This window comes from Ziziphus jujuba, chromosome 1 (assembly GCF_031755915.1).
Source record: "Ziziphus jujuba cultivar Dongzao chromosome 1, ASM3175591v1".
NCBI classification, from domain to species: domain Eukaryota; kingdom Viridiplantae; phylum Streptophyta; class Magnoliopsida; order Rosales; family Rhamnaceae; genus Ziziphus; species Ziziphus jujuba.
The window spans coordinates 24,799,857-24,822,990 of NC_083379.1; the positions used below are offsets into that span (position 1 = coordinate 24,799,857).

General features: G+C 29.2%; 1 protein-coding gene across 1 annotated transcript; it reads left to right on the forward strand.

Moving 5' to 3' along the window:
• Window positions 1-10,134: 10,134 nt before the first annotated feature.
• Window positions 10,135-14,180, forward strand: LOC107434103 (polygalacturonase QRT3). Its single transcript, XM_016045518.4, has 3 exons — window positions 10,135-10,501; window positions 10,619-10,843; window positions 12,818-14,180. Exons 1-3 carry the CDS (start codon window positions 10,325-10,327, stop codon window positions 13,871-13,873), a joined length of 1,458 nt encoding a protein of 485 aa, XP_015901004.2. The 5' UTR covers window positions 10,135-10,324; the 3' UTR covers window positions 13,874-14,180.
• The last annotated feature ends 8,954 nt before the right edge of the window (window positions 14,181-23,134 follow it).

The window sequence follows — 23,134 nt, forward strand, 5'->3', positions numbered from 1 at the left end:
GTTGAGAAATCATAAGAAACAATGGACAAAAAAGCCATGAAATGGATAATCAATAAGATAGATACCTAACATAGTTGACTAGAGATCCCAAAATCTAGATTTAATGGGAAAACTAAATTGTAAAGTTTAGAGTTAAATTATTATGGGGGTTATGATGAGAATCTACCTGTACCCGTACAACCGACTATTCATTGGGGTGTTGATCCTATATAAATGAAGACAGAACCAATCACTAGGGCACAAGCTAAGAGATTTAAGAAAAAATTGGCTGGATTCATACAAGGAGTTATTACATTTCAAGAGGGCAAGACAAAACTAGAATAACCAAATCCCGTTTTATGCATCAAAGTGGTGAAGGCTGAGATGGACTCGGGTAACTGTTTTGGTGCATCTGTTGACTCCAGAAAGCAAGGAACGGATTCAACACTTTATGAAATCAATTGATATCATCATGACGCCATAGAATCATGTCAAGGCAGAAGAAAAAGCATCCAAATTCAGTATTTGCACACAAGTCTTCTTTTTGGCTGAAAATGCTCATTTTGGCACTGACTTTGATCTCTTTTGTTGTTCATGCAATTTTTCTTTGTTCCAATCAAGGGAAACTTATGGGCATCAATATTAATCCTATTTGGCATCCTACATGGCATATTAGATCTGATTTGGAGCATTAACAAGCTAGAGATTGGTCAAAGATAGCTTAGTTGACAAACTAGTCAACTAGTTTCCTAATTTGAGTTTGACTTTTCGTTTTAGGAAATTATCTTTCATTTTTATTTTTATTTAATTATTTGCTGGACAAAATTAACTTAGAAAAGTTGATATTTATTATTTTAATTGTAAATTAATTAATTCCTAATTCAAAATAAAGGAATTAATTAATCCAATTTAGATTAGGAAAGTAAGAATTTCGGCCACATCATGCTTCATGGCCAGTTTTACCTATTTTGATTTAGGATTTTTGTTTTGTAAGCCTTAGCCTATTTAAGGGCTTATTTTTTAACGAAAAAACAGCTTAGATTATTATTCAAAATTTATTTTGTGAGAAGAATTCTTTTTGTACTCTTTAAACACCTAAAACACTTAATAGAAAACAAATGTTTTAGTTTGACTTATCAATAGGACATCCATCACCTATTGTGGCATCTTCATCATATACCAAGGTTTCTAATCACAAGTTGTCTAAGGATTAAGGTGATCATTAAAATCTGAACTTAATTTTCAATCCAGGCTAATTTAATACTAACTTAGGGGTAAGTCGACCTAGATTCGTATCAGGTTATCCTCCTCTCCATTTAATGATGAAACAATAATGCTTATTGGGAAAGATTAAGCTATATGCTTTTAGTGATTTTTATGCATCAAGGAATCTAAATGGCAAAATATAGGTTATTCTTGGATAAGAAATCATTTATATAAGAGTGAAGTGGGGCCTTTTGAAAGGAAATTTGTATAGAGCTAGATTCTTTAGAAACTCTCACAAAATCAAGAAGTTTCATGGCTAAAACGAACATAACAGTGAAAACTAAAATGTGCCAGGAAGAATCCTTTTTAAGGTATATCATCGTTTATAGGAACAATGAAAACGTTCAACATTGTTGAATCTCCCTTTTAGTTAGTAAAGTAAATATATTTCCAAAATTAAAGGTTTGAAAGGTAAAACCTACCTATTCTATGCAAGTGTCAACTGTAGAATTTTATCACCAAGGTCAATTTTTGTATCCTTAGTTTCATTTCATATCACACTATCAATTTCATTCATGTAGTAGATTATTAGAAAAATATAGTATTTTCATATCATATTAAATGACCTTAAAATATGAATGAAATTTGTAATGGTGCTAGCTTTTTAAGAGGCCTAATAAGTTGAATTAATGGCATATTAATATGACAATTATTAATTAATGGAAAATTAATTTAGCCATTATGAGGAATTCATTGAGTAAGAGTTTTTTAATTTAATTGGTTGTTGTAAAATTAATTGGAATGTTTCATAACTAATTAGAATATTATAAAAATTAATTGAGATGTTACATAATTAATTAGTGGAAATTAGCTAATTAAATACCCCTACATAGATTAGAATAAATTGATGTCCTTTCATAGTTTTCAAATGTGGGGTTTTGTCTAGAATATTCCTAACAAACTACAGGCTTTTAGTGTGATAGAGGAAAGACAGTTCAAGCTCCCAAAGAGAAGCTCCAAAGATGATGCAAAAATTTTGAAGCTTTTGTTAGTCCATTGTATTCTAAAAAATAGGTGCATCTAGATTCATTAACATCAATAAATAGCACATTTCTCCTAAGAACGCTATGTGGAACACAGGCCTTGAACCTTAATTTCAAATCCTTCATTCAAATCTAATTGTTGATATCAAGTTTTTTATGAGAATATTTGTATTTATATTCATGTTATTTTTTTAAGTGTCTTTTTTTTCCATATTATACATATATATTAGAAGCTTTTTTGTATGTAAATTTTTACAACTTTATTGTGAATTAAATTTATTGATTCTTTGTAATTTATTTGAATACTTCTATCTTTGCTATATCTATATATTACATTTTTTATATAATTTTTTCTAACATGGTGAGTAACCATTATTAAGGACAAAATTAAAAATTTTGATATCAATGGAATATCATGGATTCAAAATACGAAAATATTTATAAAAATATTAGAAATTATCGAATATCAATAAAAATTTATAAAAAAAAATAACAAAAATTAATTGGAATTTATTTTAAGAAATAAATTTGTTATTGAAAGTTTAGAATTAGCTTATATATTCAATTAATTACAAAATTTGCAAATGTTTTTATGAATATTATATTTATGTTAATAATTTGAATTATAGTAAGTGTTCATAGTTATAGAATATTCCATTATTAATAAAATAAATGCAAATGAAAACACATATTTGATAAAATTATTTATTGATTAAGATATATAAAAAAATTATTACAATTACATTATATATTTTTGATAACATAACAATGCCATATAAAACTTGTTAGACATGAAATGTGAGAAATAATTTTTAATGAGCATTGCTATTTCTTACCACTAGTGAATATCACCGGTGGGACCTTTGTTGATATGTTGAATAGTAATTGGTTATACTCAAATCAATCTAAACTTTTAAAAAACTAAATTCTTATGTGGAAAAGTAAAGCATTAATTAATAACTAACACATATGCATGAGTCCCACTTGTGATATTTACCAGTAATAACAAATATCATTTTTCATGTTTAATAGATGTATTCTTTGATAATTTGCATACAATTGTTAATATATTAACCATATATAAATTTTGTATTAAATATGATTGCCCTTTATGATAATTATTATATGATATTGATTAACTATATATAACTATTATTTTATAATAGTTCAATTTGTAGAAAATATATAGTCCCTACATATCTTTTAATTTTCGTCTAAGCTTTATTTTTTATCTACTTTATAAAGTTTATAAAAATATTAAATTCATTATTGTAAAATAATAATAGTAATAGGTGGGTAGATTTGTAACTAGTTACACTAATTTTTTTCTAAAAGTATGATAGGTAGACTTGTCTGGTATAATTTTGGACATTATTTGTTAAATGTGATTTTTTTAATTTTTATTTACTTAATTTTTGAAAGACAATTAAAAGGTTTAAAAAAGAAACTTATCAATAAGGTTAATTTGGTAAAAAGTTTTACAAAATGTCAATGATATTTATAATTTTTTTGATAAAAAAATTTGAAAAACTTAAATTTAATAGATATTTTAAAAATTTTTATGGAAATTAAATTTTTTTAAACCAAATTGTGAGTGAATTGATATGGATATTTTAATAAAAAATTTCAAAATAATTATGAAAAGATATTGAAAATCTTCAATGATATTGTAGAAATTATACTTATTTTCATATAGGAGCTAAGTTTCTTATCCACATACTAAAACGAAGGAAATTTCATAGAAAATTCGAGAATATTTTCACTATTGTAAGACAAGATTGAGGGTTCTAAATGTCTACCTGACAACTTAATTGACTACTAGTCACTTTTTAGTTTATATGACTATTAATAATTGATTTTTCCATATTAACTTTTTTTAGTTTATGAAGAAAACTAAATATAGTCACTTTCTTAAAAATAAAAAATAAAAAGATAAAAAATAATGGCACATCTGTAGTGAGATTTAAAATTTCAATATTAATAGAAATATCTAAGATTTAAAATACAAAAATATCCATAAAAATATCAAAAATATAGAATATTGATAAAAAACCATAAAATTTTTAGAAATGGATGAAAATTATTTTAAATTGTTGAAGTTTATATTAAAATTTTAGAATTAGTTTATTTAATTAATTATTTATCAAATTAATTATAAAAATTACAAAAATATTGGATGAATTTTATATTTCTCTTAATTATTCAATTTATAATAAGTGTTAATGATTATAAATATATTACTATTAATAAAAATACATATTGATAAAATTATTTATTAATTAAGATATATAAAACAATTATTATAATTACATTATAATTAATAAATATCATTTTAATACCATATAGAATTTATGGGTGGTTGAAAGTCGTCGGTTTATATATTATAAATATTTTGAGATATAAAATGTAAAAAATAATTATGAAAATATGTATATTTTTATTAATTTTATATGTAATTGTTAATATATAGGATGTAAATATTTGATAGTTGAGCTTACAAAAAGTATATTCCCTATGTATCTTTCAATTTTTGTTTAAGTTATAATTTTTATTTAATTTAAAATACTTATATGTTTTCAATTTTTGTCTATGTTTTACTTTTTATTTACTTTATAATACTTATACAAATATTAAATTTATCTTTGTTAGAAAACATATAATTATGGCAGATTTTTAACTTGTCACACTAATTTTTCTTTAAAAATAAGATAAATAGATTGATTTAGTATAATTTTGGACACTGTTTGTTAAATGTAAATTTTTTTTTTATGCTCAATTATTGGAAGGCAATTAAGAGACTTAAGAAGAACATATAAATAATATTAATTTGACAAAAAATTTTATTAGATACCAATAATATTTAGTTTTTTTAAAAAACATTTAAAAATTAAATTTCATGTATATTTTCAAAACTTTTATAAAAATATCATGTAAATTTCAGAAATCTCCATAGAAATTATGAATTTTATAACCAGATTATGAAAATTTTTATATGGATATTATATAATAGAAATTTTCATAAAGATTATAAAAAAATAACAAAAATTTCAATTAATATTATGAAAATTATATTTATTTCTAGTTAGAAGTTAAATTTTTTTTTTCAAAGATTAAAAAAATAAAAATTTCATAACATTTTTTGGTTTTTAAACCATGCTCACCAGTAATAATAAAAAATGGTGACAAATATTTTAACCTTTCCATGCAAATGCTGAATAATTATATGCCTACCAATAACGCAGGAAAGAGAGGAGTAAAGCCCAAGGCATACTGATTGGGTCATACATTCAAATGAGGTAAATCTCAATTAGGATTGCTTGAAATCTTGGAAGATTGTATAATCAAATGACTTTTGCGTTTGCCAGTCACTTTTCCTTTACCGTGAATAGAGGTGGTTGGCGCCTCTCAATGCATTGGAGCAACTCTAGACTGCTTTAATTCATTCCATTGTTTCAACTACTACCATAATTATTTTGTCAGAAGAGGGAAAAAAAAAAAAGAAAAAAAAATCCACTATAATTAATGTCATTATTAAACTGACCTAACTCATTCGCAGTTTCTTAAAAAAAAAAATAAATAAGAAATAAAAAATATGCAACCTCATTGGCAGCGAACCTGTCACATTTTTGTTGGGAAAAAATCCAAAACCAAGTATCTTTGAGTGTGCAAGCGAGCTACCTTCTTATGTGAATTTGTTTGTGTTTGCACAATCCATAATCTATTGGAGTATTGATACGATACGGATAAAAACTGGATTGATCACTAAAACTTAAACTAAGAGATTTAGGGACAATTTTGTTGCCTTTATCCAGGGAATCATTCATTCTCAGGAGAACTTGTCCATATCCAAAAATCCAAGACCTGTTTTGAGCATACAAGTGGTGAAAATCAATACAGACTTAGATAACGATTTTGGTGCATTTATGGAAACCGGGCAGCATAAAATGGTTCCAATGCTTCATGGGTTTAATATATATGTCTAAGAGGTCATGGAATCAAATTAAGGCAGCTTCAAATGCATCCAAAAAAGGATTGTGCGCACAACATGAAAATTTGGCCAGTTTTACTGTATTTTGCTGAGTTGGCTTTTTCTCTTTCCTCCAAGCAGGGGCAACGTGTGGGACTCCGTGACAATTCTATTTGGTATCCTACAAAATATATGAAAGCTGATTTTGAGCTTAAATTGATCAAAAATTGATCAAAGTCAACTTAGTCAAAATGATAGTATTTTAGTTTTCTAATTTGATTTCTATTTTTTGTTTTAGGAAATTATCTTTACTTTTAGTTTTTATTTATTTATTTGCTGGACAAATAAGTTTATGAAATTTATTATTTTATTATTTTCATTGTAAATTAATTAATTCCTAATTCAAAATAAAGGAATTAATTAATTCAAATTAGACTAGGAAAGGAAGAGTCTTTCGGCCATAATAGGAATCTTCATTGCATGGCCGGTTTTACCTATTGTAATTACGGTTTATTTTGTTTTCTCGTAGCCTATATAAAGGCTTGTTTTTGAGGAAGAACACACCTTTAATAATATTCAGAATTTATTTTGTAAGATTAAATTTCTCTTTGTTCTTTTGAACACCTAAAATACCATTAATGAATGAGTATTTTAGTTTGACTTATTAATAGAATATCCATCACCTATTGTAGCGTCGATATTATATTAATGTTTCTAATCACAGGTTGATTAGGGGTTGAGATGACCATTAGAACTTGAATATAATTAGATCCGGGCTAATATAATATAAGTTTAGGCGTAGGTCGTCTTAGGTTCGTATCACCTTCTAAATTAAAGGAAATATAAATAATAATAATAATAATAATAATAATAACAATTGAAAAAATCAAATCAAATCAAAAAATAAAAAATTAAGGAGATTCTGATGCCTTAATGAGTAAAAGACTTTAATCAACTAAAAATAAATAAATAAGAAGAACGTAAAAATAATAATAATTAAAGGACCAGCACAAAATTAAATAGCTAAAACTAAATAATATGTGGCCTAAGGACCAATACTAAATAAAAATTAAATAATAAGTGGCTAGAAAACCCGCTCTATGTTGAAAACTATAATTAAAAAGAGAGAAGTATTCTAGTATAAAGAGGTGTAGTACAAGATGAGGTCCTTTCAATTAGGAAATAATACTTCAATATATAGTAAGAGAAGCCACCCATAAATATCTTTCTTTTTCAATATGGGATAATTGAAAACTTTATATTTCTAAAACCTAATTGGTTTTTATTCTCCTAATTCATGTGGGATATTTTTTTTCTTATGCTTCTTTATTATCTTAGATCGAAAATATTGGTACAAACAATTTTACTTCAGAAAACCTAGAAGGAATTCTCATTGTTGATTTTATCATTTGCACCAAAAAAAAAAAAAAGTAAAATCCATTTCAAATTTAATAAATAAATATTAATATAGTAGGTATTAAAATATTTATCAAATTTATTAAATGATAGTTTTATTTATAATATAAATTTTGATATCCATACTACATTTTACATTTTATACATATTAATGTTTATTTTAGTTTTTACTATTTACACCAATCATTTATATCTAATTTATATTTACATATAATTAAATACATCCATCACATTTTATTATCTTTAATTCCTCTTAAAATTAAATCCATATATAACATTCCCATATCCCCATATCTCTAGATTCCATTCATCTTCAACAGTCCATACTGTTATTTTGTTCTTATATGCAATAATCATGAATGTCTAAATGTACAATCACATTTACAATTAGTTTGTTTCTTTATTCCTTGCGGGTCAATTTCTTGACTTCTTCTACTTTCTTTTTCTTCTTTTTTCATTTTTCTATAAAAAAACAAGAAATTAAAATGGGAAAAAGGTCGTTTGATTGGGTTATATGTTCTTCATCTTTAACAATTCTTTTCAAATTTATTCAACTACAAAAGAAAATTTTTTTATTTTCTTTTTAATTTTTTCTTCATATATCGATTTTAATTTTAATCTAGTATATATAACTCCAATGGATATGTTTTCATCCAAATTATATAACTCGAATATAATTATGTAGTCTAGTGTATGTAACCTGGATGGATACAATTTTTCCTGATTATATATATCAGACGACTTCATTCTATTCAAATTATTGAACTCGACTATGATTATGCAGTTTGGTATATGTAAACTATAGGAACACAATTCATTTGAGTTATGTATACCGAATGACTTCATGTACCATTGTACTTTTGTATGAATTGTATAACTTGAATATGATTGAAATAGTCCAGTATACATAGCTCGTACGTGTTTAATTCTTTCAAACCATGTGTATCAAACAACTTTATAAATTATTCAAATAATTATTTTCTTTTGTATACCGAACTCGAATGTGATTAAGCTGTTTGAGGTACACATAACGAACAACTTCAAAATATGTACGAGGAAAACAATTAGTTGAAAAGACGAATAGAATGAAAATTAAACAAAAGAAGAAAAAGAAAATACAAATAAAGAAAGCTAAATACTTACATTTTTAGGATTGAAAGGAATGACTTGCTAATTATTTTTGTTGATTTTTCTTCTCTTGATTGCTAAACTTCATTCTCTTCATTTTTAGGATTTATTTTTATTATTATTATTATTTTCTAAAATTCTATTGTAGTTTGTATAGCAATTTATCTTTATTTTGTTTATGTATTTGAGAATACTATAACCTTTTAATAAATGATATTTTTGAAATATTGAAAAGTAATTAAAAATGTAGTATGAGTATCAAAATTTATAGTGTGAATAAAATATCATTCTTAAATGATACATATTAAAATATTATGGGTTGATATGTTTATATAATTTAAATGTTGAAAAATGAATTATTAAATAGATAAGTGAATTAAAAAATAAATTAATTAAATATTGTTATATTATTTGCCACATTATTTAATAAGTAAATATGAAAAACATTTTGACAATTCTAGCATTTTTATAAATCAAAATCAAAATTTATGATCCTATTTTTAAAAAATTAGGTTATCCTAGTTTGAGCATTTATATATATATATATATATATAGGAGAATTATAAGGTATGGACTGGTCCGCATGTGGACCATATCTACAAAAAGTATCGATTTTTACTGTGTATGTATACACAGCGTATATAATAAAACCGATGCTTTTTTCAAAAAATATCAGTTTAGGTGTGGTCCTCGCTGTACAACTATTTCATATATATATATATAGATGTATATATAAAATCAAGGGATATAAATATATCATGCAGCAAAAAAGATAAAATATATATAATAGCATTAAATTTTCTTTTTCCTTTTCCTTCAGTATGCCCTTTTTTTTTTTTTTAAGGCCCTTTTCCTCTTTTATTTTTACATTAACTTCTAAGATTTTTGGCAGCGGTAATCCTTGAATTATTAGATTTTTTGCAAATTGTACCTTAACTTCACATTCTATCTATGCTTCCAAACTTATAAGTTTCTTGTATCCATGCTCCCAAGTGTAATTTCCTTTATTTTGTGGCATTAAATGTTATGGAAATGACACCTCTATTAGGATAAGAGTACTGTTATAATATTAAAATACTTAGTGCTACAATAGAGGCGAAAATATACTAACTAATGTCCCCAAACTTTAATTATTTTTTTATTAGCACCCTCAGAATTTCTATTATTCGTTCATCAATGCGCTGTCAACTTTCAATAACTTTGCAGTAATGTCCCCAGAATCTTTAAAATTTTTGTAGTGATACCTTTTTGAATACTACCACAAAACCAAATGATTTGATATTCTTGAAATATCCTTGACCAAACAGAAGTTACAGAACTTGTGTCGTTCATATAGCATTTAACACCACAAAATACGCAAATTTATACTTTAGGTAACCATATAAATTTGAAAGATATAGGTGATAAATATAAAATTTAAAGTGCAATTTGTTGAAAATCTGACTCGTAACTTGTATTATTGGTGTATTAGCTTATTATTAATATTTATAATATCATAACAGAAGCCACAAATACCCAGGAGACCCAAAAACAAAAATAAAAAACAAAAACCAAACGAAACTGTGCCTCCATTTCGTCTCAGGAAATGATGAGACCACTCTCAGCCTTGTGCCTGCTTTCACTTTTCTTGGTTGAAGAAGCTACATGTTCATACAGGCACCATAAGCTATCAGAGTTCCGAGCAAAACTTGAAGAAAAAGCTGCTTCAAATTTTAACCAGGCAGTTTCTTTGTTGCCTTCTGAAGCTTCTAACAATACAAGGGTAAGCAAGAGACACGGGCATTACTGTAGTTTCATCCTCTTGAGCATTTTGTTCTCTCTCTACACAATGTAAGCGAAATGCCTTTCTGATTTTGCTTTCTGGAATGTTTGTTTTCAGATCGGGAGAGTTTTTTATCCAATTGTGTACGGAGCAGATCCAAGTGGAGCAAATGAGAGCAGTGATGCTTTTTTGAAAACTTTGGGGGATGCCTTTCAACTGCAAAATGGGCTTGAATTGCTTCCAGGAATCAACGATTTGGGAGGTATAGTGATTGATTTGCAAGGTGGTAACTATAAAATCAACCAACCTCTTAGATTTCCTTCTGGTGGAGGCAATCTTGTGGTCAGTCTCTCTCTCTCTCTCTCTCATATTGTCTGTATTATTTGCTATTGCTTTACCAACACAGGACTAATAGTTAGATATTGTTTGGTTGAAAAGAAAAAAATAAAATATTATAATTGACTAAATAGAAAAGAAATTGGAGACAAATAAGACAATAGAATTCTCCCACGCATTTGGTCTAAAAAGTAAGAACTAGAGCAAAATATCTCTTTGTTTTTGGGTGCGGTGAAGGCTTTTTGCTTTTCCTTTACAGGAATCGTGCGAAAACCTTCTCTTAAAAGATGAAATAATTGGGATGATTAGTCATAGGCTTCGTTTTTCTTTCTTAAAAGGTGTTGTTACGTCTCGCCACTTATAACCATTATCAATGCAACGAATTGCTATTTCTCATTATTCATAACCATTTTATCAATGCAACTCATATGTCCATTATTAATTTTGTTATGTTTAGATCATTTTTCTTTAAACAAAAAATCTACATGCAATAGTGTACGCAGAGCACCAGTCAATTAATTTTTGACACCTCAAAATAGGTTTTCCTAGATCCTAATAGAAATTGTCACTGATGCAATCAAATATATATATGTGTGTATATATATATATATTGTTTTTTTCATGGAAAGAAAAGGAAACAATGGCTCTCAGAAAAAAGGTCAAAAAAAAAAAATATATCTAAGGGCTTGGTTGTCTTATTTCCAAATTCCAACTAGGGGAAAAAGAGAAAACGTTTCAGGTTTGTTGTAATTTCCGTTGTTTGTGCATGTGGGTCTGTGCCGCGTTTTTGCCATTTGTGCCACGCTTTTAAAGCATGGAAATATTGGGAAATGCATTATTAAACACAAAACTGGTAGCTCTTTTATTCATATATATAAAAAAAAAATAAAAAAATAAAAAAACTTTAGCTCTTTACTACGGAGAAATGCATCTACACCGTTAATGCTTTTAAGCTGATTAACCAACTTAAGTCTAAACATCCTTTCATAAAAGCTTGAAGAAATACGAATACTTATCAAAATAATTAAATATAGTTATGTGGACAAATTCGTAATCCAAACATTAATCCTCATAAGAATCGTCCAAGCGACAGTTCCACCGACTCCTGTGGTCTGTCACCCACCTAAATTCTATAAGAAAAAAACTAAAAATGGAGCTGTCAGTTTTTGGTAAAGTTGGTTTTCAATTTTTGGTTGTATGGAATTCTATTATTTACTTTTTTCAAATATTTAGTTAAAGTCAAATAAGTTTGTTTGACATTTCAATTAAATACAACTTTATAGAAGAAAAATAACATAAATATACTAAATTAAAAACAGTTTGAAATGATTTTGGATTTGATAGTTGTGTTATTTTTTCTTTAAATTTTTAGTTATTTGAGATGTTTTTCAAATTTTTATAGGTACCACTTGCTAGCACTAATAAATTAACATTTATAGTCATTAAATTACATAAATATACATACCCCCCAAAAAAAAAAAAAAAAAAGAGCAAATAACTAAATGACACAGATAAGCTAACATGAGTGTCGTTTGAAAAAGAAGAATAAAAAAATTAAAAAGCTAATACCGTCCCTCCAATTAATTGTTAACGAAGACTTAAAAAGTTGAAAATTACATTAATCTTTTGAATCATAAAATTTTGGTGAACCATGGATATAAAAATAGAGAGATAAAAGCTGGTACCAAATGTAGGAGAGACATGTTAGAGTAGGGCACATTTTGTTTTTTAATTTTTGGCCAAGAATATTCTTTTATTATTAAATTGATAATAAGTGAAACTATTCACTAATAAAAATGAGGAAATACATCAATTTGGAAAAGGATAAAACTTCTACGTAGTCACATGTTTGGCTATGAATATTAGAGTTCATCCTTGAACATTTGTATATTATATTTCTAATCAAATTAAAACTACATTAATTACCAAAAAAATTTTTAAAAAAAAATTTAAAACTTCACTTCCACCTGGTCCATACAGGTAAAAGGAGGAACTCTACGAGCATCAGACCAATTTCCTACTGATCGCCATCTCATCGAACTATGGTCACCAAGCTCGAAGAAACTTTCAGAAGTAGTGGCTGAACCCATCAAACATGTTAAGTTTATAGACTCAAAAGACCAAAACATAGGGATGTACTACGAGGACATAACCTTTCGGGACATTCTGTTCGATTCAAGCTATAGAGGAGGAGGAATCTTCTTGGTCGATACGGCTCGGATTCGTATAAACAACTGCTTCTTTCTTCACTTCACGACGCAAGGAATTCTAGTTCAAAAAGGTCATGAAACCTTCATATCAAACTCCTTTTTGGGACAGCATTCAACAGTTGGTGGTGATAAAGGTGAGAAGGACTACACAGCCACTGCCATTGATCTTAATAGCAATGACAACGCCATCACCGATGTTGCAATTTTCTCAGCAGCAGTTGGGATTATTTTAAGGGGTCAAGCCAATATTCTCTCTGGTGTACATTGTTATAACAAGGCCACAGGTTTTGGTGGCATCGGAATATTTGTAAAATTGGCAGGAAATTCACAGACAAGAATTGATAATTGCTATTTGGATTTCACCTCTATAGTTCTCGAAGACCCTGTTCAAGTTCATGTGACAAATGGGCTTTTTCTGGGAGATGCGAATATTGTGTTGAAATCGATTCATGGTCAAGTATTTGGGTTGAATATCGTGGATAACATGTTTAATGGAAGCCCACAAAACAAGATCCCAATAGTTAATTTAGATGGAGAGTTTACAAAGGTTGATCAAGTGGTGATCGACCGAAACAATGCCATCGGGATGAGCTTGAAATCAACGGTGGGGAAATTAGTGGTGGCTAGCAATGGGACAAAGTGGGCTGCTGATTTTTCAGAGGTTTTGGTATTTCCCAACAGGATTAGTAATTTTCAGTACTCATTCCAGAGTCAAGGGGACCCTAAGTTTACTTCTCATGCTGTGACCAATGTGACAAATAATGTAGTGGTGGTGGAGAGTGAGAAGGTGGTAAATGCTTTGGTTTCTGTTGTTGTGGAACAATAGACATACACATAGGATTTTGGGGGAGAACTAGCTAGTCAGACCGTGAGTAGAGTTATGCTATAAGAAGCTTGTCTTTTTTTCATTTTTTAAGTTATTTTTTAGTATTTTATAAAGATATTAGATTGGTAATCAAAAAAGAAAAGATACTTGATTGGGGATGATCCGAAACTTTTGTCATATCGTTGAAATAACTAAGCCAATGCAGTGGGAACTGTCCCAAGAGCATGTGAATTTGATCATCAGGCTGGAACTAGAATGATAAAATACTTTTCTATAAACTGATTTATTGGAGTTGGAAATAAAACATGTACCGTTAAAAGATGAAACGTCTGGAATTTAGAGTGGAGGAAAGCGACTGTTTTCCAAAAGGATTTCTTCAATTGCTATTCACACCGTTTTTTTTTCTCCTTTGGTGAAAATTCACAGATGCACCGTTTGAGTAACAGCGTATGTACATTTTTTTTTAATCTGATAGATACCTATACAAAATATCTATGGTTCTAGACAAGGGAATTTGGTCCATTGCCCCTGTGGACAGGACCTTAAGGATTTATATTCCTTCCTTCGGCAACTTTTTTATTTTACCCTTAAATATCAATTATACTTTTAATAAATTTTCAAAAAACATACATGTCCTCCTATTTTCACTTTCCCTTGGTCTAATTTCACACCACATCACCATAATTTTTTTAAAAGTTTTCAACTCAAAAAAACAAAAATTCAATTTTGTCATCCAATTGTAATCTTTATTTTTTGATTCAATACAAGTTACTTTTTGATTCAATACAGACAAAACTCGATATTGGCTTTCAAGTTATTTCTCGAAAAGCAAAAAGCATCAGTTAAGGTTTTATTTTATATTTTATTTTTTTATGTATTTGTTGTGTGTATGTATTAAATATTGTAGAGTTAAAATACTTTGAATTTTTTGGTACACATTATAATTTTTTAGTACTTTATAATACATTTAGCAGTTTGAATCATTTGATTTGGGTTTAAAAACTGTTAAAAATTATAAATTTTATAAATTTATGTTAGATTAAGTTTTATGTTTGGAAGTTATTATGAACTAGGTTTTAGGATGAAATGATATTGGGTAGTACTAGCAAATGAAGAGATGAAAAAAATGGGACTGGTTTGGCCAGAAAATATGGCAGGAGATGGGAGTTACGGCCGGGTCGAAATTCGGATGCGAAATCAGGTCTGGTGGATTCAGGTTGATCCGGCTGGAGGTTGAAAGAGAGCCGTACGATGTGTCGTCTGGGAAAGATGACACATCGTTAGTTTTGAACGACTGGTTTGAACGACATGTCATTTTGTCTGAACGACACAAATGACATGTCGTCTATCCCAAACAACATGCCATTTGCTGATATCATTGATAATGTCAGCAATTTTTTTTAATTAAAAAAGAAATTGGGGTTCAAAAAAGATTAAAATATGGAGTTTGTAAAAGTTTATAATTTCTTTACAAAATATAATTATTTTTTGTTATTACCAAACCTTTAGACAAGCACAAGCATTAAAATAAAAACTGATATAATTTTTTTTTTTGGGGTCAATTGGGATCTCTTTTAATGAATATGTTACAATTAAGAATATGGTACATTGATATGCATTGTTTTGATATTTTTTTCATTCCTTTTATAAGATTCATGTAACGTTCATATAAGTGATAAAAAAGGTGCAATACTTTGGATAAATAAATGTATTTGATCGATTTTTATGTTATTTAAGTTGTTTATACATAGTTATATACATACATACATACATATATATATATATGTACACTTTGAATGTGGATGAAAAATTAGCAACATTGGCAATTTAAATTTAAATGGTTATTTAGTATTGTTTTGAATTATATATATTTTGTATTCGTAATTTAGGGTTGTGGTTATTTATATATATACATAGTTGACTATGTGCTTAAAGGTAGATAAAAATTTATTAATGTTGTCGATTTACATTTATAGGTTGTACTTTAGAATGACACCAAGAGGAACTGGTGATCTCAATCGAAGAAGAAGGTAATGAGGTGCAAACCAAGAGACGCGGTGGAAGCACATCAGCATGTGACTCTAAGAGTCGACGAACTTCTAGGCAGTAATCCAAATCTAAAAAGGAAAGCACCAACTTCCAAGCCATGTTCCAATCTCCTCTCCCCCATCTGAGGTGGTAAGTTTGATATTCATTTACATAGCTTGGTGCGGTAAATGATAAGACGTCTTTAACTATTTATTCATGAATGTGAACACTCGAGATAAACTTCGCTCGATGGCCATCGGTAATTGCCGATAGGCCATCGAGATTTTTTTTAGTTCATTGTAGCTTGATTACCGATGGCTACATCGATAATACCACTAGTGCAAAATTATTAACATATATGCCTTAAGAGTTGCTTGAACATTATTATTATCAAGTTGGGTGGGAAAATAGTGTATGAGTAAATGATTGACTTCCATTCCATTTATGTAAATTATTTTGCAAGCTAGTGATGCTTCAAGGGAATGAATTTTCAAAGATGTTGATATATTTAAAATTAGGACACATTCTTTTACGAATCCAATGGAAGCCAATTAAGTAATTAAAACTGTGCTCACAGGTGATCAACTGGAAAAGTACATGCATACATATTTTGGACCCTTAATTGAAGTGAAGAACCTTAGGTTCTCTAGTCAAGTAGTTCATAACCTACTATGCAGACAAGTTGTGTCCAACGATCCTCGGGTACTTAAGTTTAACTTTGATTGATTTGGAGTTTGATGTACAAAATGGCAATTTGCACTTATTACAGGCTTAAAGTTTTGTCGGCATCCTTTTACGTTTGATATGCTAAATTTTAAATCAACACAGTTGCGTAAGTGGTTGCTTGAAGATAAGTCTAACTTGAAACCACCTGAATTGGAACAAATTGGGGATGATTAAGATGCAGTAAAGATTGTCTTATTATATTTCCTAGTTCATGGTGTACTTGGAATGGATTCGAGGGTTCAAATTAATAGAAAATTTGTTGAATTGGTTAGAGATATTGAGCTTTTTAATTCCAACCCTTGGGGTATTCTGAGTTATAAGAAGACGATTGAGTCGTTGCACAATGCATTCAATCACAGAGGAGATATAGTAAAAAAATAAATCACACTTGTAGAATTTAGAAGGTTTTCCGTTGGCTTTTCAGGTACATTTTAACATGAAATATAAATTTAGGGTTTAATTAAAAATTATATTTGATAACTTATATTTTATATTTTGTAGGCGTGGGGTTTTGAAGCAATTCCAGATTTTGGTAAATATTTTGATGGGCGGTGGGAAACTTGTTGTCCTAGGATCGTTGGATGGCATCTAACATGTCAATTGAACCATGGTGCTGTGCATTATTGGTTCACCTCAAATACCGATGTTAGAAAATTTTATTTCGACTACATGTTTTATGAAACTTATGTTTGTCATACCAAATTGAACTTGATTTCTATTTCATTCAAGTTACATTACATTTTTTGTTTCTAATATATAATTTTTTATTATCCATTTTGCTATTTTTTTTTTCTTTCTTAATTTCATGTAATATGTCACCATTGGAAGTTAAATGCTATTGACAATGAGAAAAATATGGATTATTGGCAAACAATAACAGTTAACATACATGAGGTTTGCTATGCAAATCACCACTTGTAGAGCCGATAGCATCTGAGGCAGTCATTGGTGATAAAGATGCGTCCAAAGATGAAAAACATTCTACTGCCCCACCAAATGATAATGTAAGGTTATGCAACCTTTATGTTATTAATTTGTATTACAAAGTTGATGAATGTTGTAGTAATATATATTTACTTATTTTTGGATATTAATATTGTTTAGATTAATCGCGTTGAGGCAAAAGTTAATGAATTAAAGAAATATGTGGTTGATAAATTTGATGAAGTCAAGTAGGAGATGGCTACTTTAAGGACAATGCTTGGTTCTATTATTAACCAACTAAAGCATCAGGTATCATTTAGAGTTATATTATACTATAGCGTTACATTATTAGTTTTTGGAAACCACAAAATAACCCTTGTGTTATGCAGGCCGAACATCAAGTGCACACAGAGTCATCACCATCTTTGGTGTGATGGTCATCCCCTTTGGCATTGACTTATGGCGAGCATGGACGAATGGATTCTGAATGAGAAGCAGAATTTGATGCATCTATAGACGGTGCCAGTGGTAACAAGGTGGATGAGGATTGTAAAACAACATTCGATCCCATCGTGCCTGGTGGATCCCATGTAGATGATTCATGGGCTTTGGTGCCATATCAGCCATTGCAAATGGGCTGGGATATTACTGCTTCGGTCGATAGTCCACAGCATGACCCATTTGTTGAAGGGAAGAGCGAGGTGGAGCCTTCGACGCATAAATTTTTCGAGACAAGCAACTTCAGTAAAGTTTACCACCAGTCACATCACGTCATCTTCCCGTACACCAATTCGTGTAAAAAGAAGGTAAAATTGCATCTCAAATAACCTATTGATGGATCGAAGAAAATGTCATTTGAGCAGTGGTATAGATTGGCACCAGTAGGATCGAACATGTATACATCTTATATGATGGTGGACAAAAAAATTTTTGATGTTCTACTTACCCCTACTGGATGGTTGACATCCAATGTAAGTTATACACTTTCATGTAAATTCATTGTGTTCGCAATTTTGGAATGATGTTTTATTACCTCACACTTAATTATGATTTCCTTTTATATTTTTTAGCAGCATATGGACACCATTTTATATTTCATAAGAAAAAGGTGGTCTGAGCATCATAGCATGTTCACTCAACACTGTACCATATTGGACATCTTATTTTGGGTAAGATAATGGAAACTTACATCGTTGCTTAATGTATTTAATTTGAGGCATCCCCAAGCACATATTCGTGTGATTTGACACTACAAAACTATGTGCATGGGAAGTCACCACAACATAGCATGCCGTGGTGGATCTACAACTATGCAAGTCTATACATATATTGCAAATTTTTTTAATATTGTTCCCAATTTGTGAATAATGAGGTTAATTTCATCATTTCAGTTGTACATCCTTGTCAATAATGGAAGTGCCCATTGGTTGGCAGCATGTGTTGACTTGAAGGCCCGGCATATTGATTTATATGATCCAAATATGGGAAATAAATATGTCCAAAATAAAGAGCTTGAAAATGCCAAATGCCTTAGGCTTATGCTGCCTTTCTTATTGAGGGATGTGGAATATTAAGATAAGAAACCGGATGTGCTTCTCAGTTTAAATCCATTCACGATGACTATGATCAAAGATGCATCCCGCCAAGATAATGGGTATGAATGTGTTGTCATTTGAAATTAAATTCTATTAATGCTATGTTATTGTGCTTACATGTGGAAGTACACATGGTTACTTTTCGTTGACATTTAGTTCCATTTATAATCTTTCGGTCCTCTTACATGATGCATATAAACTTTACTTTGTCAACGTCTTTGATGCCATTTCATTAATGCAATTCTATAGGGGTGATTGTGGTGTATTCGCTTTGAAGTTTATTGAGTATATAAGCAGTTATGAGGACATTTTATTTGGCCAAGAAGACATTAGCTGGTTTAGAACGAAATATGCTATTGAGTTATATTTTAATACATTTTCAATATAGATCGTGCATTTTTTACTTTCACATCCAACTACATTATGATACTCTATATTGTTATCTTACAATTAAGTTGCCGTATTTAAAGTTTTGTTGTGTTATGTTGCACATCATGTATGACACAATATAATTGCGGTCTTCTAAAAACAGTTGTGACCCCATCGCTGAAAAATGTACTAATGGGAACCATTGATAATACCAATGGTCAATCGATAGTTGCAAATTTTCCAATAGTTCAATCCAAATCAACAAAATGAAAACTTATAAAACTTCAATAATGAGAGTTTCCACCAACAACATGCTAAATCTAACTTTATTAATGATCCTGAACACAAGATTTCACAAAAAGTTTGGAAAAAGTGAGAAAATTTCCCTCAAAGTTGATTACCAACGAGTCATCAGTAATTACCGATGAAAACCGTCGGTAATCCATTTTAAGAGGCATTGTGCTTGCTGGAAATATTACCGATAGTTTCTGTTGATAATTTCAATTTGTCCATTTTTTCAAAGTAAATCACCACAATTCAATCCGAAAACTTCGATAATGTGTGTTTCCACCAAGAATATGTAAAATCTAACTTTATTAATGATCCTCAACAAAAGAATCCACAAAACGTTAGGAAAAAGTGAGAAAATTTGACATAAAGTTTATTACAGACGAGTCATTGGTAATTACCGATAAAAATCGTTGATAATCCATTTTAGGAGGCGTTGTGCTTGCTAGAAAAATTACCAACGGTTTCCATCGGTAATTTCAATTTTTCCATTTTTTCAAAGCAAATCATTACAATTCAATCCGAAAACTTTGATAGTGTGTGTTTCCATTAAGAACATGCAAAATCTAACTTTTTTTAATGATCCTCAAACAAAAGGATCCACAAAAGGTTTGGAAAAAATGAGAAAATTTCACCTAAATTTGATTATTGACAGGTCATCAGTAATTACCGATGCAAACTACCGGTAATCTATTTTAGGAGGCATTGTGATTGCTGAAAAAATTATCGACAGTTTCCATCGGTAATTACCGATACCCATCGGTAATTCTAATTTGTCCATTTTTTAAAATAAAATCACCACAATTCAATCCAAAAACTTCGATAATGTATGTTCCACCAAAAACATGCAAAATCTAACTTTATTAATGGTCCTCAAAAACACAATCTACAAAAAGTTAACATAAAGGTGATTACCGATGGGTTATCAATAATTACTGATGAAAACCGTCGGTAATCCATTTTAGGAGGCATTGTGCTTGCTGAAAAAATGACTGCAGTTTTCATCAATAATTACCAATACCCCATCTGTAATTTCAATTTTTCCATTTTTTCAAAGCAAATCACCACAATTCAATTGGAAACCTTCAATAATGTGTATTTCCATCAAGAACATGCAAAATATAACTTTATTAATGATCCTTAAACAAAAGAATCCACAAAAAATTTGGAAAAAGTGAGAAGAAAATTTCATCCAAAGTTGATTACCGATGGGTCATCGGTAATTACTGATGAAAACTGTTGGTAATCCATTTTAGGAGGCATTGTGCTTGCTGGAAAATTTACCGACAATTTCTATCGATAATTATTGATACCCCATTGATAATTTCAATTTGTCCATTTTTTCTAAGCAAATCACACAATTCAATCTGAAAACTTCGATAATGTGTGTTTCCACCAAGAACATGCAAAATCCAACTTTAGTAATGATCTTGAACAAAAGAATCCACAAAAAGTAAGGAGAAAGTGAAAAAATTTAACATAAAGTTGATTACCAACGGGTCATCTATAAATAGCAATGAAAATCGTTGGTAATCCATGTTGACTATCACCAGGCGACAATCCTGAATGTTGGGTCCAACAAATGTCACGTAATCCATCTTCACTAAGATCAATGTTGACCTCAACCTCATTTTGTTCATCATTTTCATAAACATGGCTACAATATTCATTCAAATCATTAATGTAAAAACACTCATTGTCATGATCTTGTTCTACAGTTTGCATATCATTTTCACAAGTTTGAAATTCGAAGAGTCATGTTTGAGTTTCTGGGATATGATGTTCGACTGTTGGGGATTGCATGTTAGCATCGAGGGTACATATAGTTGTCTCGGGAACTTGAGATGGTGGGGCAAGAGTCATCAATCCTGAACTTAGAGGATGCTATTCATAACACATCCAGCAGTATTATTAATGTGTGGGACCCTGAATAATATATAAAAAATAAGTGGAGATCTATCTTAAGGTTTGTGTGAACTATACTCTTCTATAAAATATTATAGGTCATCATTAGTTTTCACAATATAAGGCTCGCATAACAAACACACATGGTATGTCAACTTAAGGATTAATTTATATTGTGTAGAATCCAAGTTGAGAGCATTGTAGACAACACCTTCAATTTCTGCCAAAGTAGAATTCCTTTTAATACGTATAACCTTCGTTCCATGTTCTATCATAAAAAAAGTAGAACAGAAAATTGTGACATTGATCACAAAAGGGTTACCAATTGAAAACAGAATAATTCTCTTCTTGTCACAAGCTTCAATTAATTGGTGGGGCTGTAAGACTTTAAATATTTGCTCTACTAGATCTTAGGTGGAATGATTAATTATCATCGTGAAGCAAAATAAAAGAAAAATTACGAATGCATTTTCAATAATGCGCGTAGGAAAATGCTAAAGAAATATGTTAAAATGTTAGCGTATTGACCGCTAATAAAATAGCTAATAACACCTGACAAACATAGTGAATAAAGTAGATTAAGATATTAAGTTTATGATACAGGATGAAATTATAACCTAACAATAGTCAAAAGGGATACAATTTCAACAATGATTAAAAAAAAAAAAAAAGAATCATAGAAGTTGCAATTATACATAGAATCAAAACATGAAAAATATATGCAAACAATATCAGGAAAATATATATATTTATATATACATAACAATCTTTATTTACTCTACTGCACAAATATACAATTTAATTACACAAAGCTGAAGTTTATAGGCTCCATAATAAAGCTTTTTAGAGTTTTTTTTTGTTATCAACTAGTTGGCAAACAAAATGCCAAGCAAAGTGAAAAAAGTAGATGTTTTGTGGAATGGTGGGTTTGTATGAAGGGACACTGAAAGCAATGTAACCAAGGAAAGAGATATACAAAAGAAGATCGAGAGGATGAAATTGAATGTGGTAGATGGGAGAGATATAGAAATTAATTAGGGTAAATATCAATAGTAAAAAAAAAAAAAAGTGGATAAAACCATTTGTTCTTTTATTATTTTATATAGCTTCACAATTAATTTCCTCTACAAATATAAATGGTCAAAAATCAATCTATTTCATGGAACCCCTAAGTTGAGAATCCCATTAAATTGAACCCACCTACATAATAGTTCTTGCCATACCATTATATATATATATATATTTTTTTTTTTTTGTTGATGGCAAACCATCAAATATACCATATATTGTGAAAAGGCTAAAATATAAATATAAATATTTAGACAAATATATGTATATAGGATATAAATATAAATACTACCGACAACACAGTGACTAAAAAATATTTAATGATGACATACTCATTGATTCCAAATTAAAAGATGCA

Excerpts from the sequence above, each read along its gene's own strand:
- LOC107434103 (XM_016045518.4), top strand. The coding sequence starts at position 10,325 with ATGATGAGACCACTCTCAGCCTTGTGCCTGCTTTCACTTTTCTTGGTT. Across the intron at positions 10,502-10,618 it reads AAGCTTCTAACAATACAAGG|ATCGGGAGAGTTTTTTATCC; the intron begins GTAAGCAAGAGA and ends GTTTGTTTTCAG. Across the intron at positions 10,844-12,817 it reads CTGGTGGAGGCAATCTTGTG|GTAAAAGGAGGAACTCTACG; the intron begins GTCAGTCTCTCT and ends TGGTCCATACAG.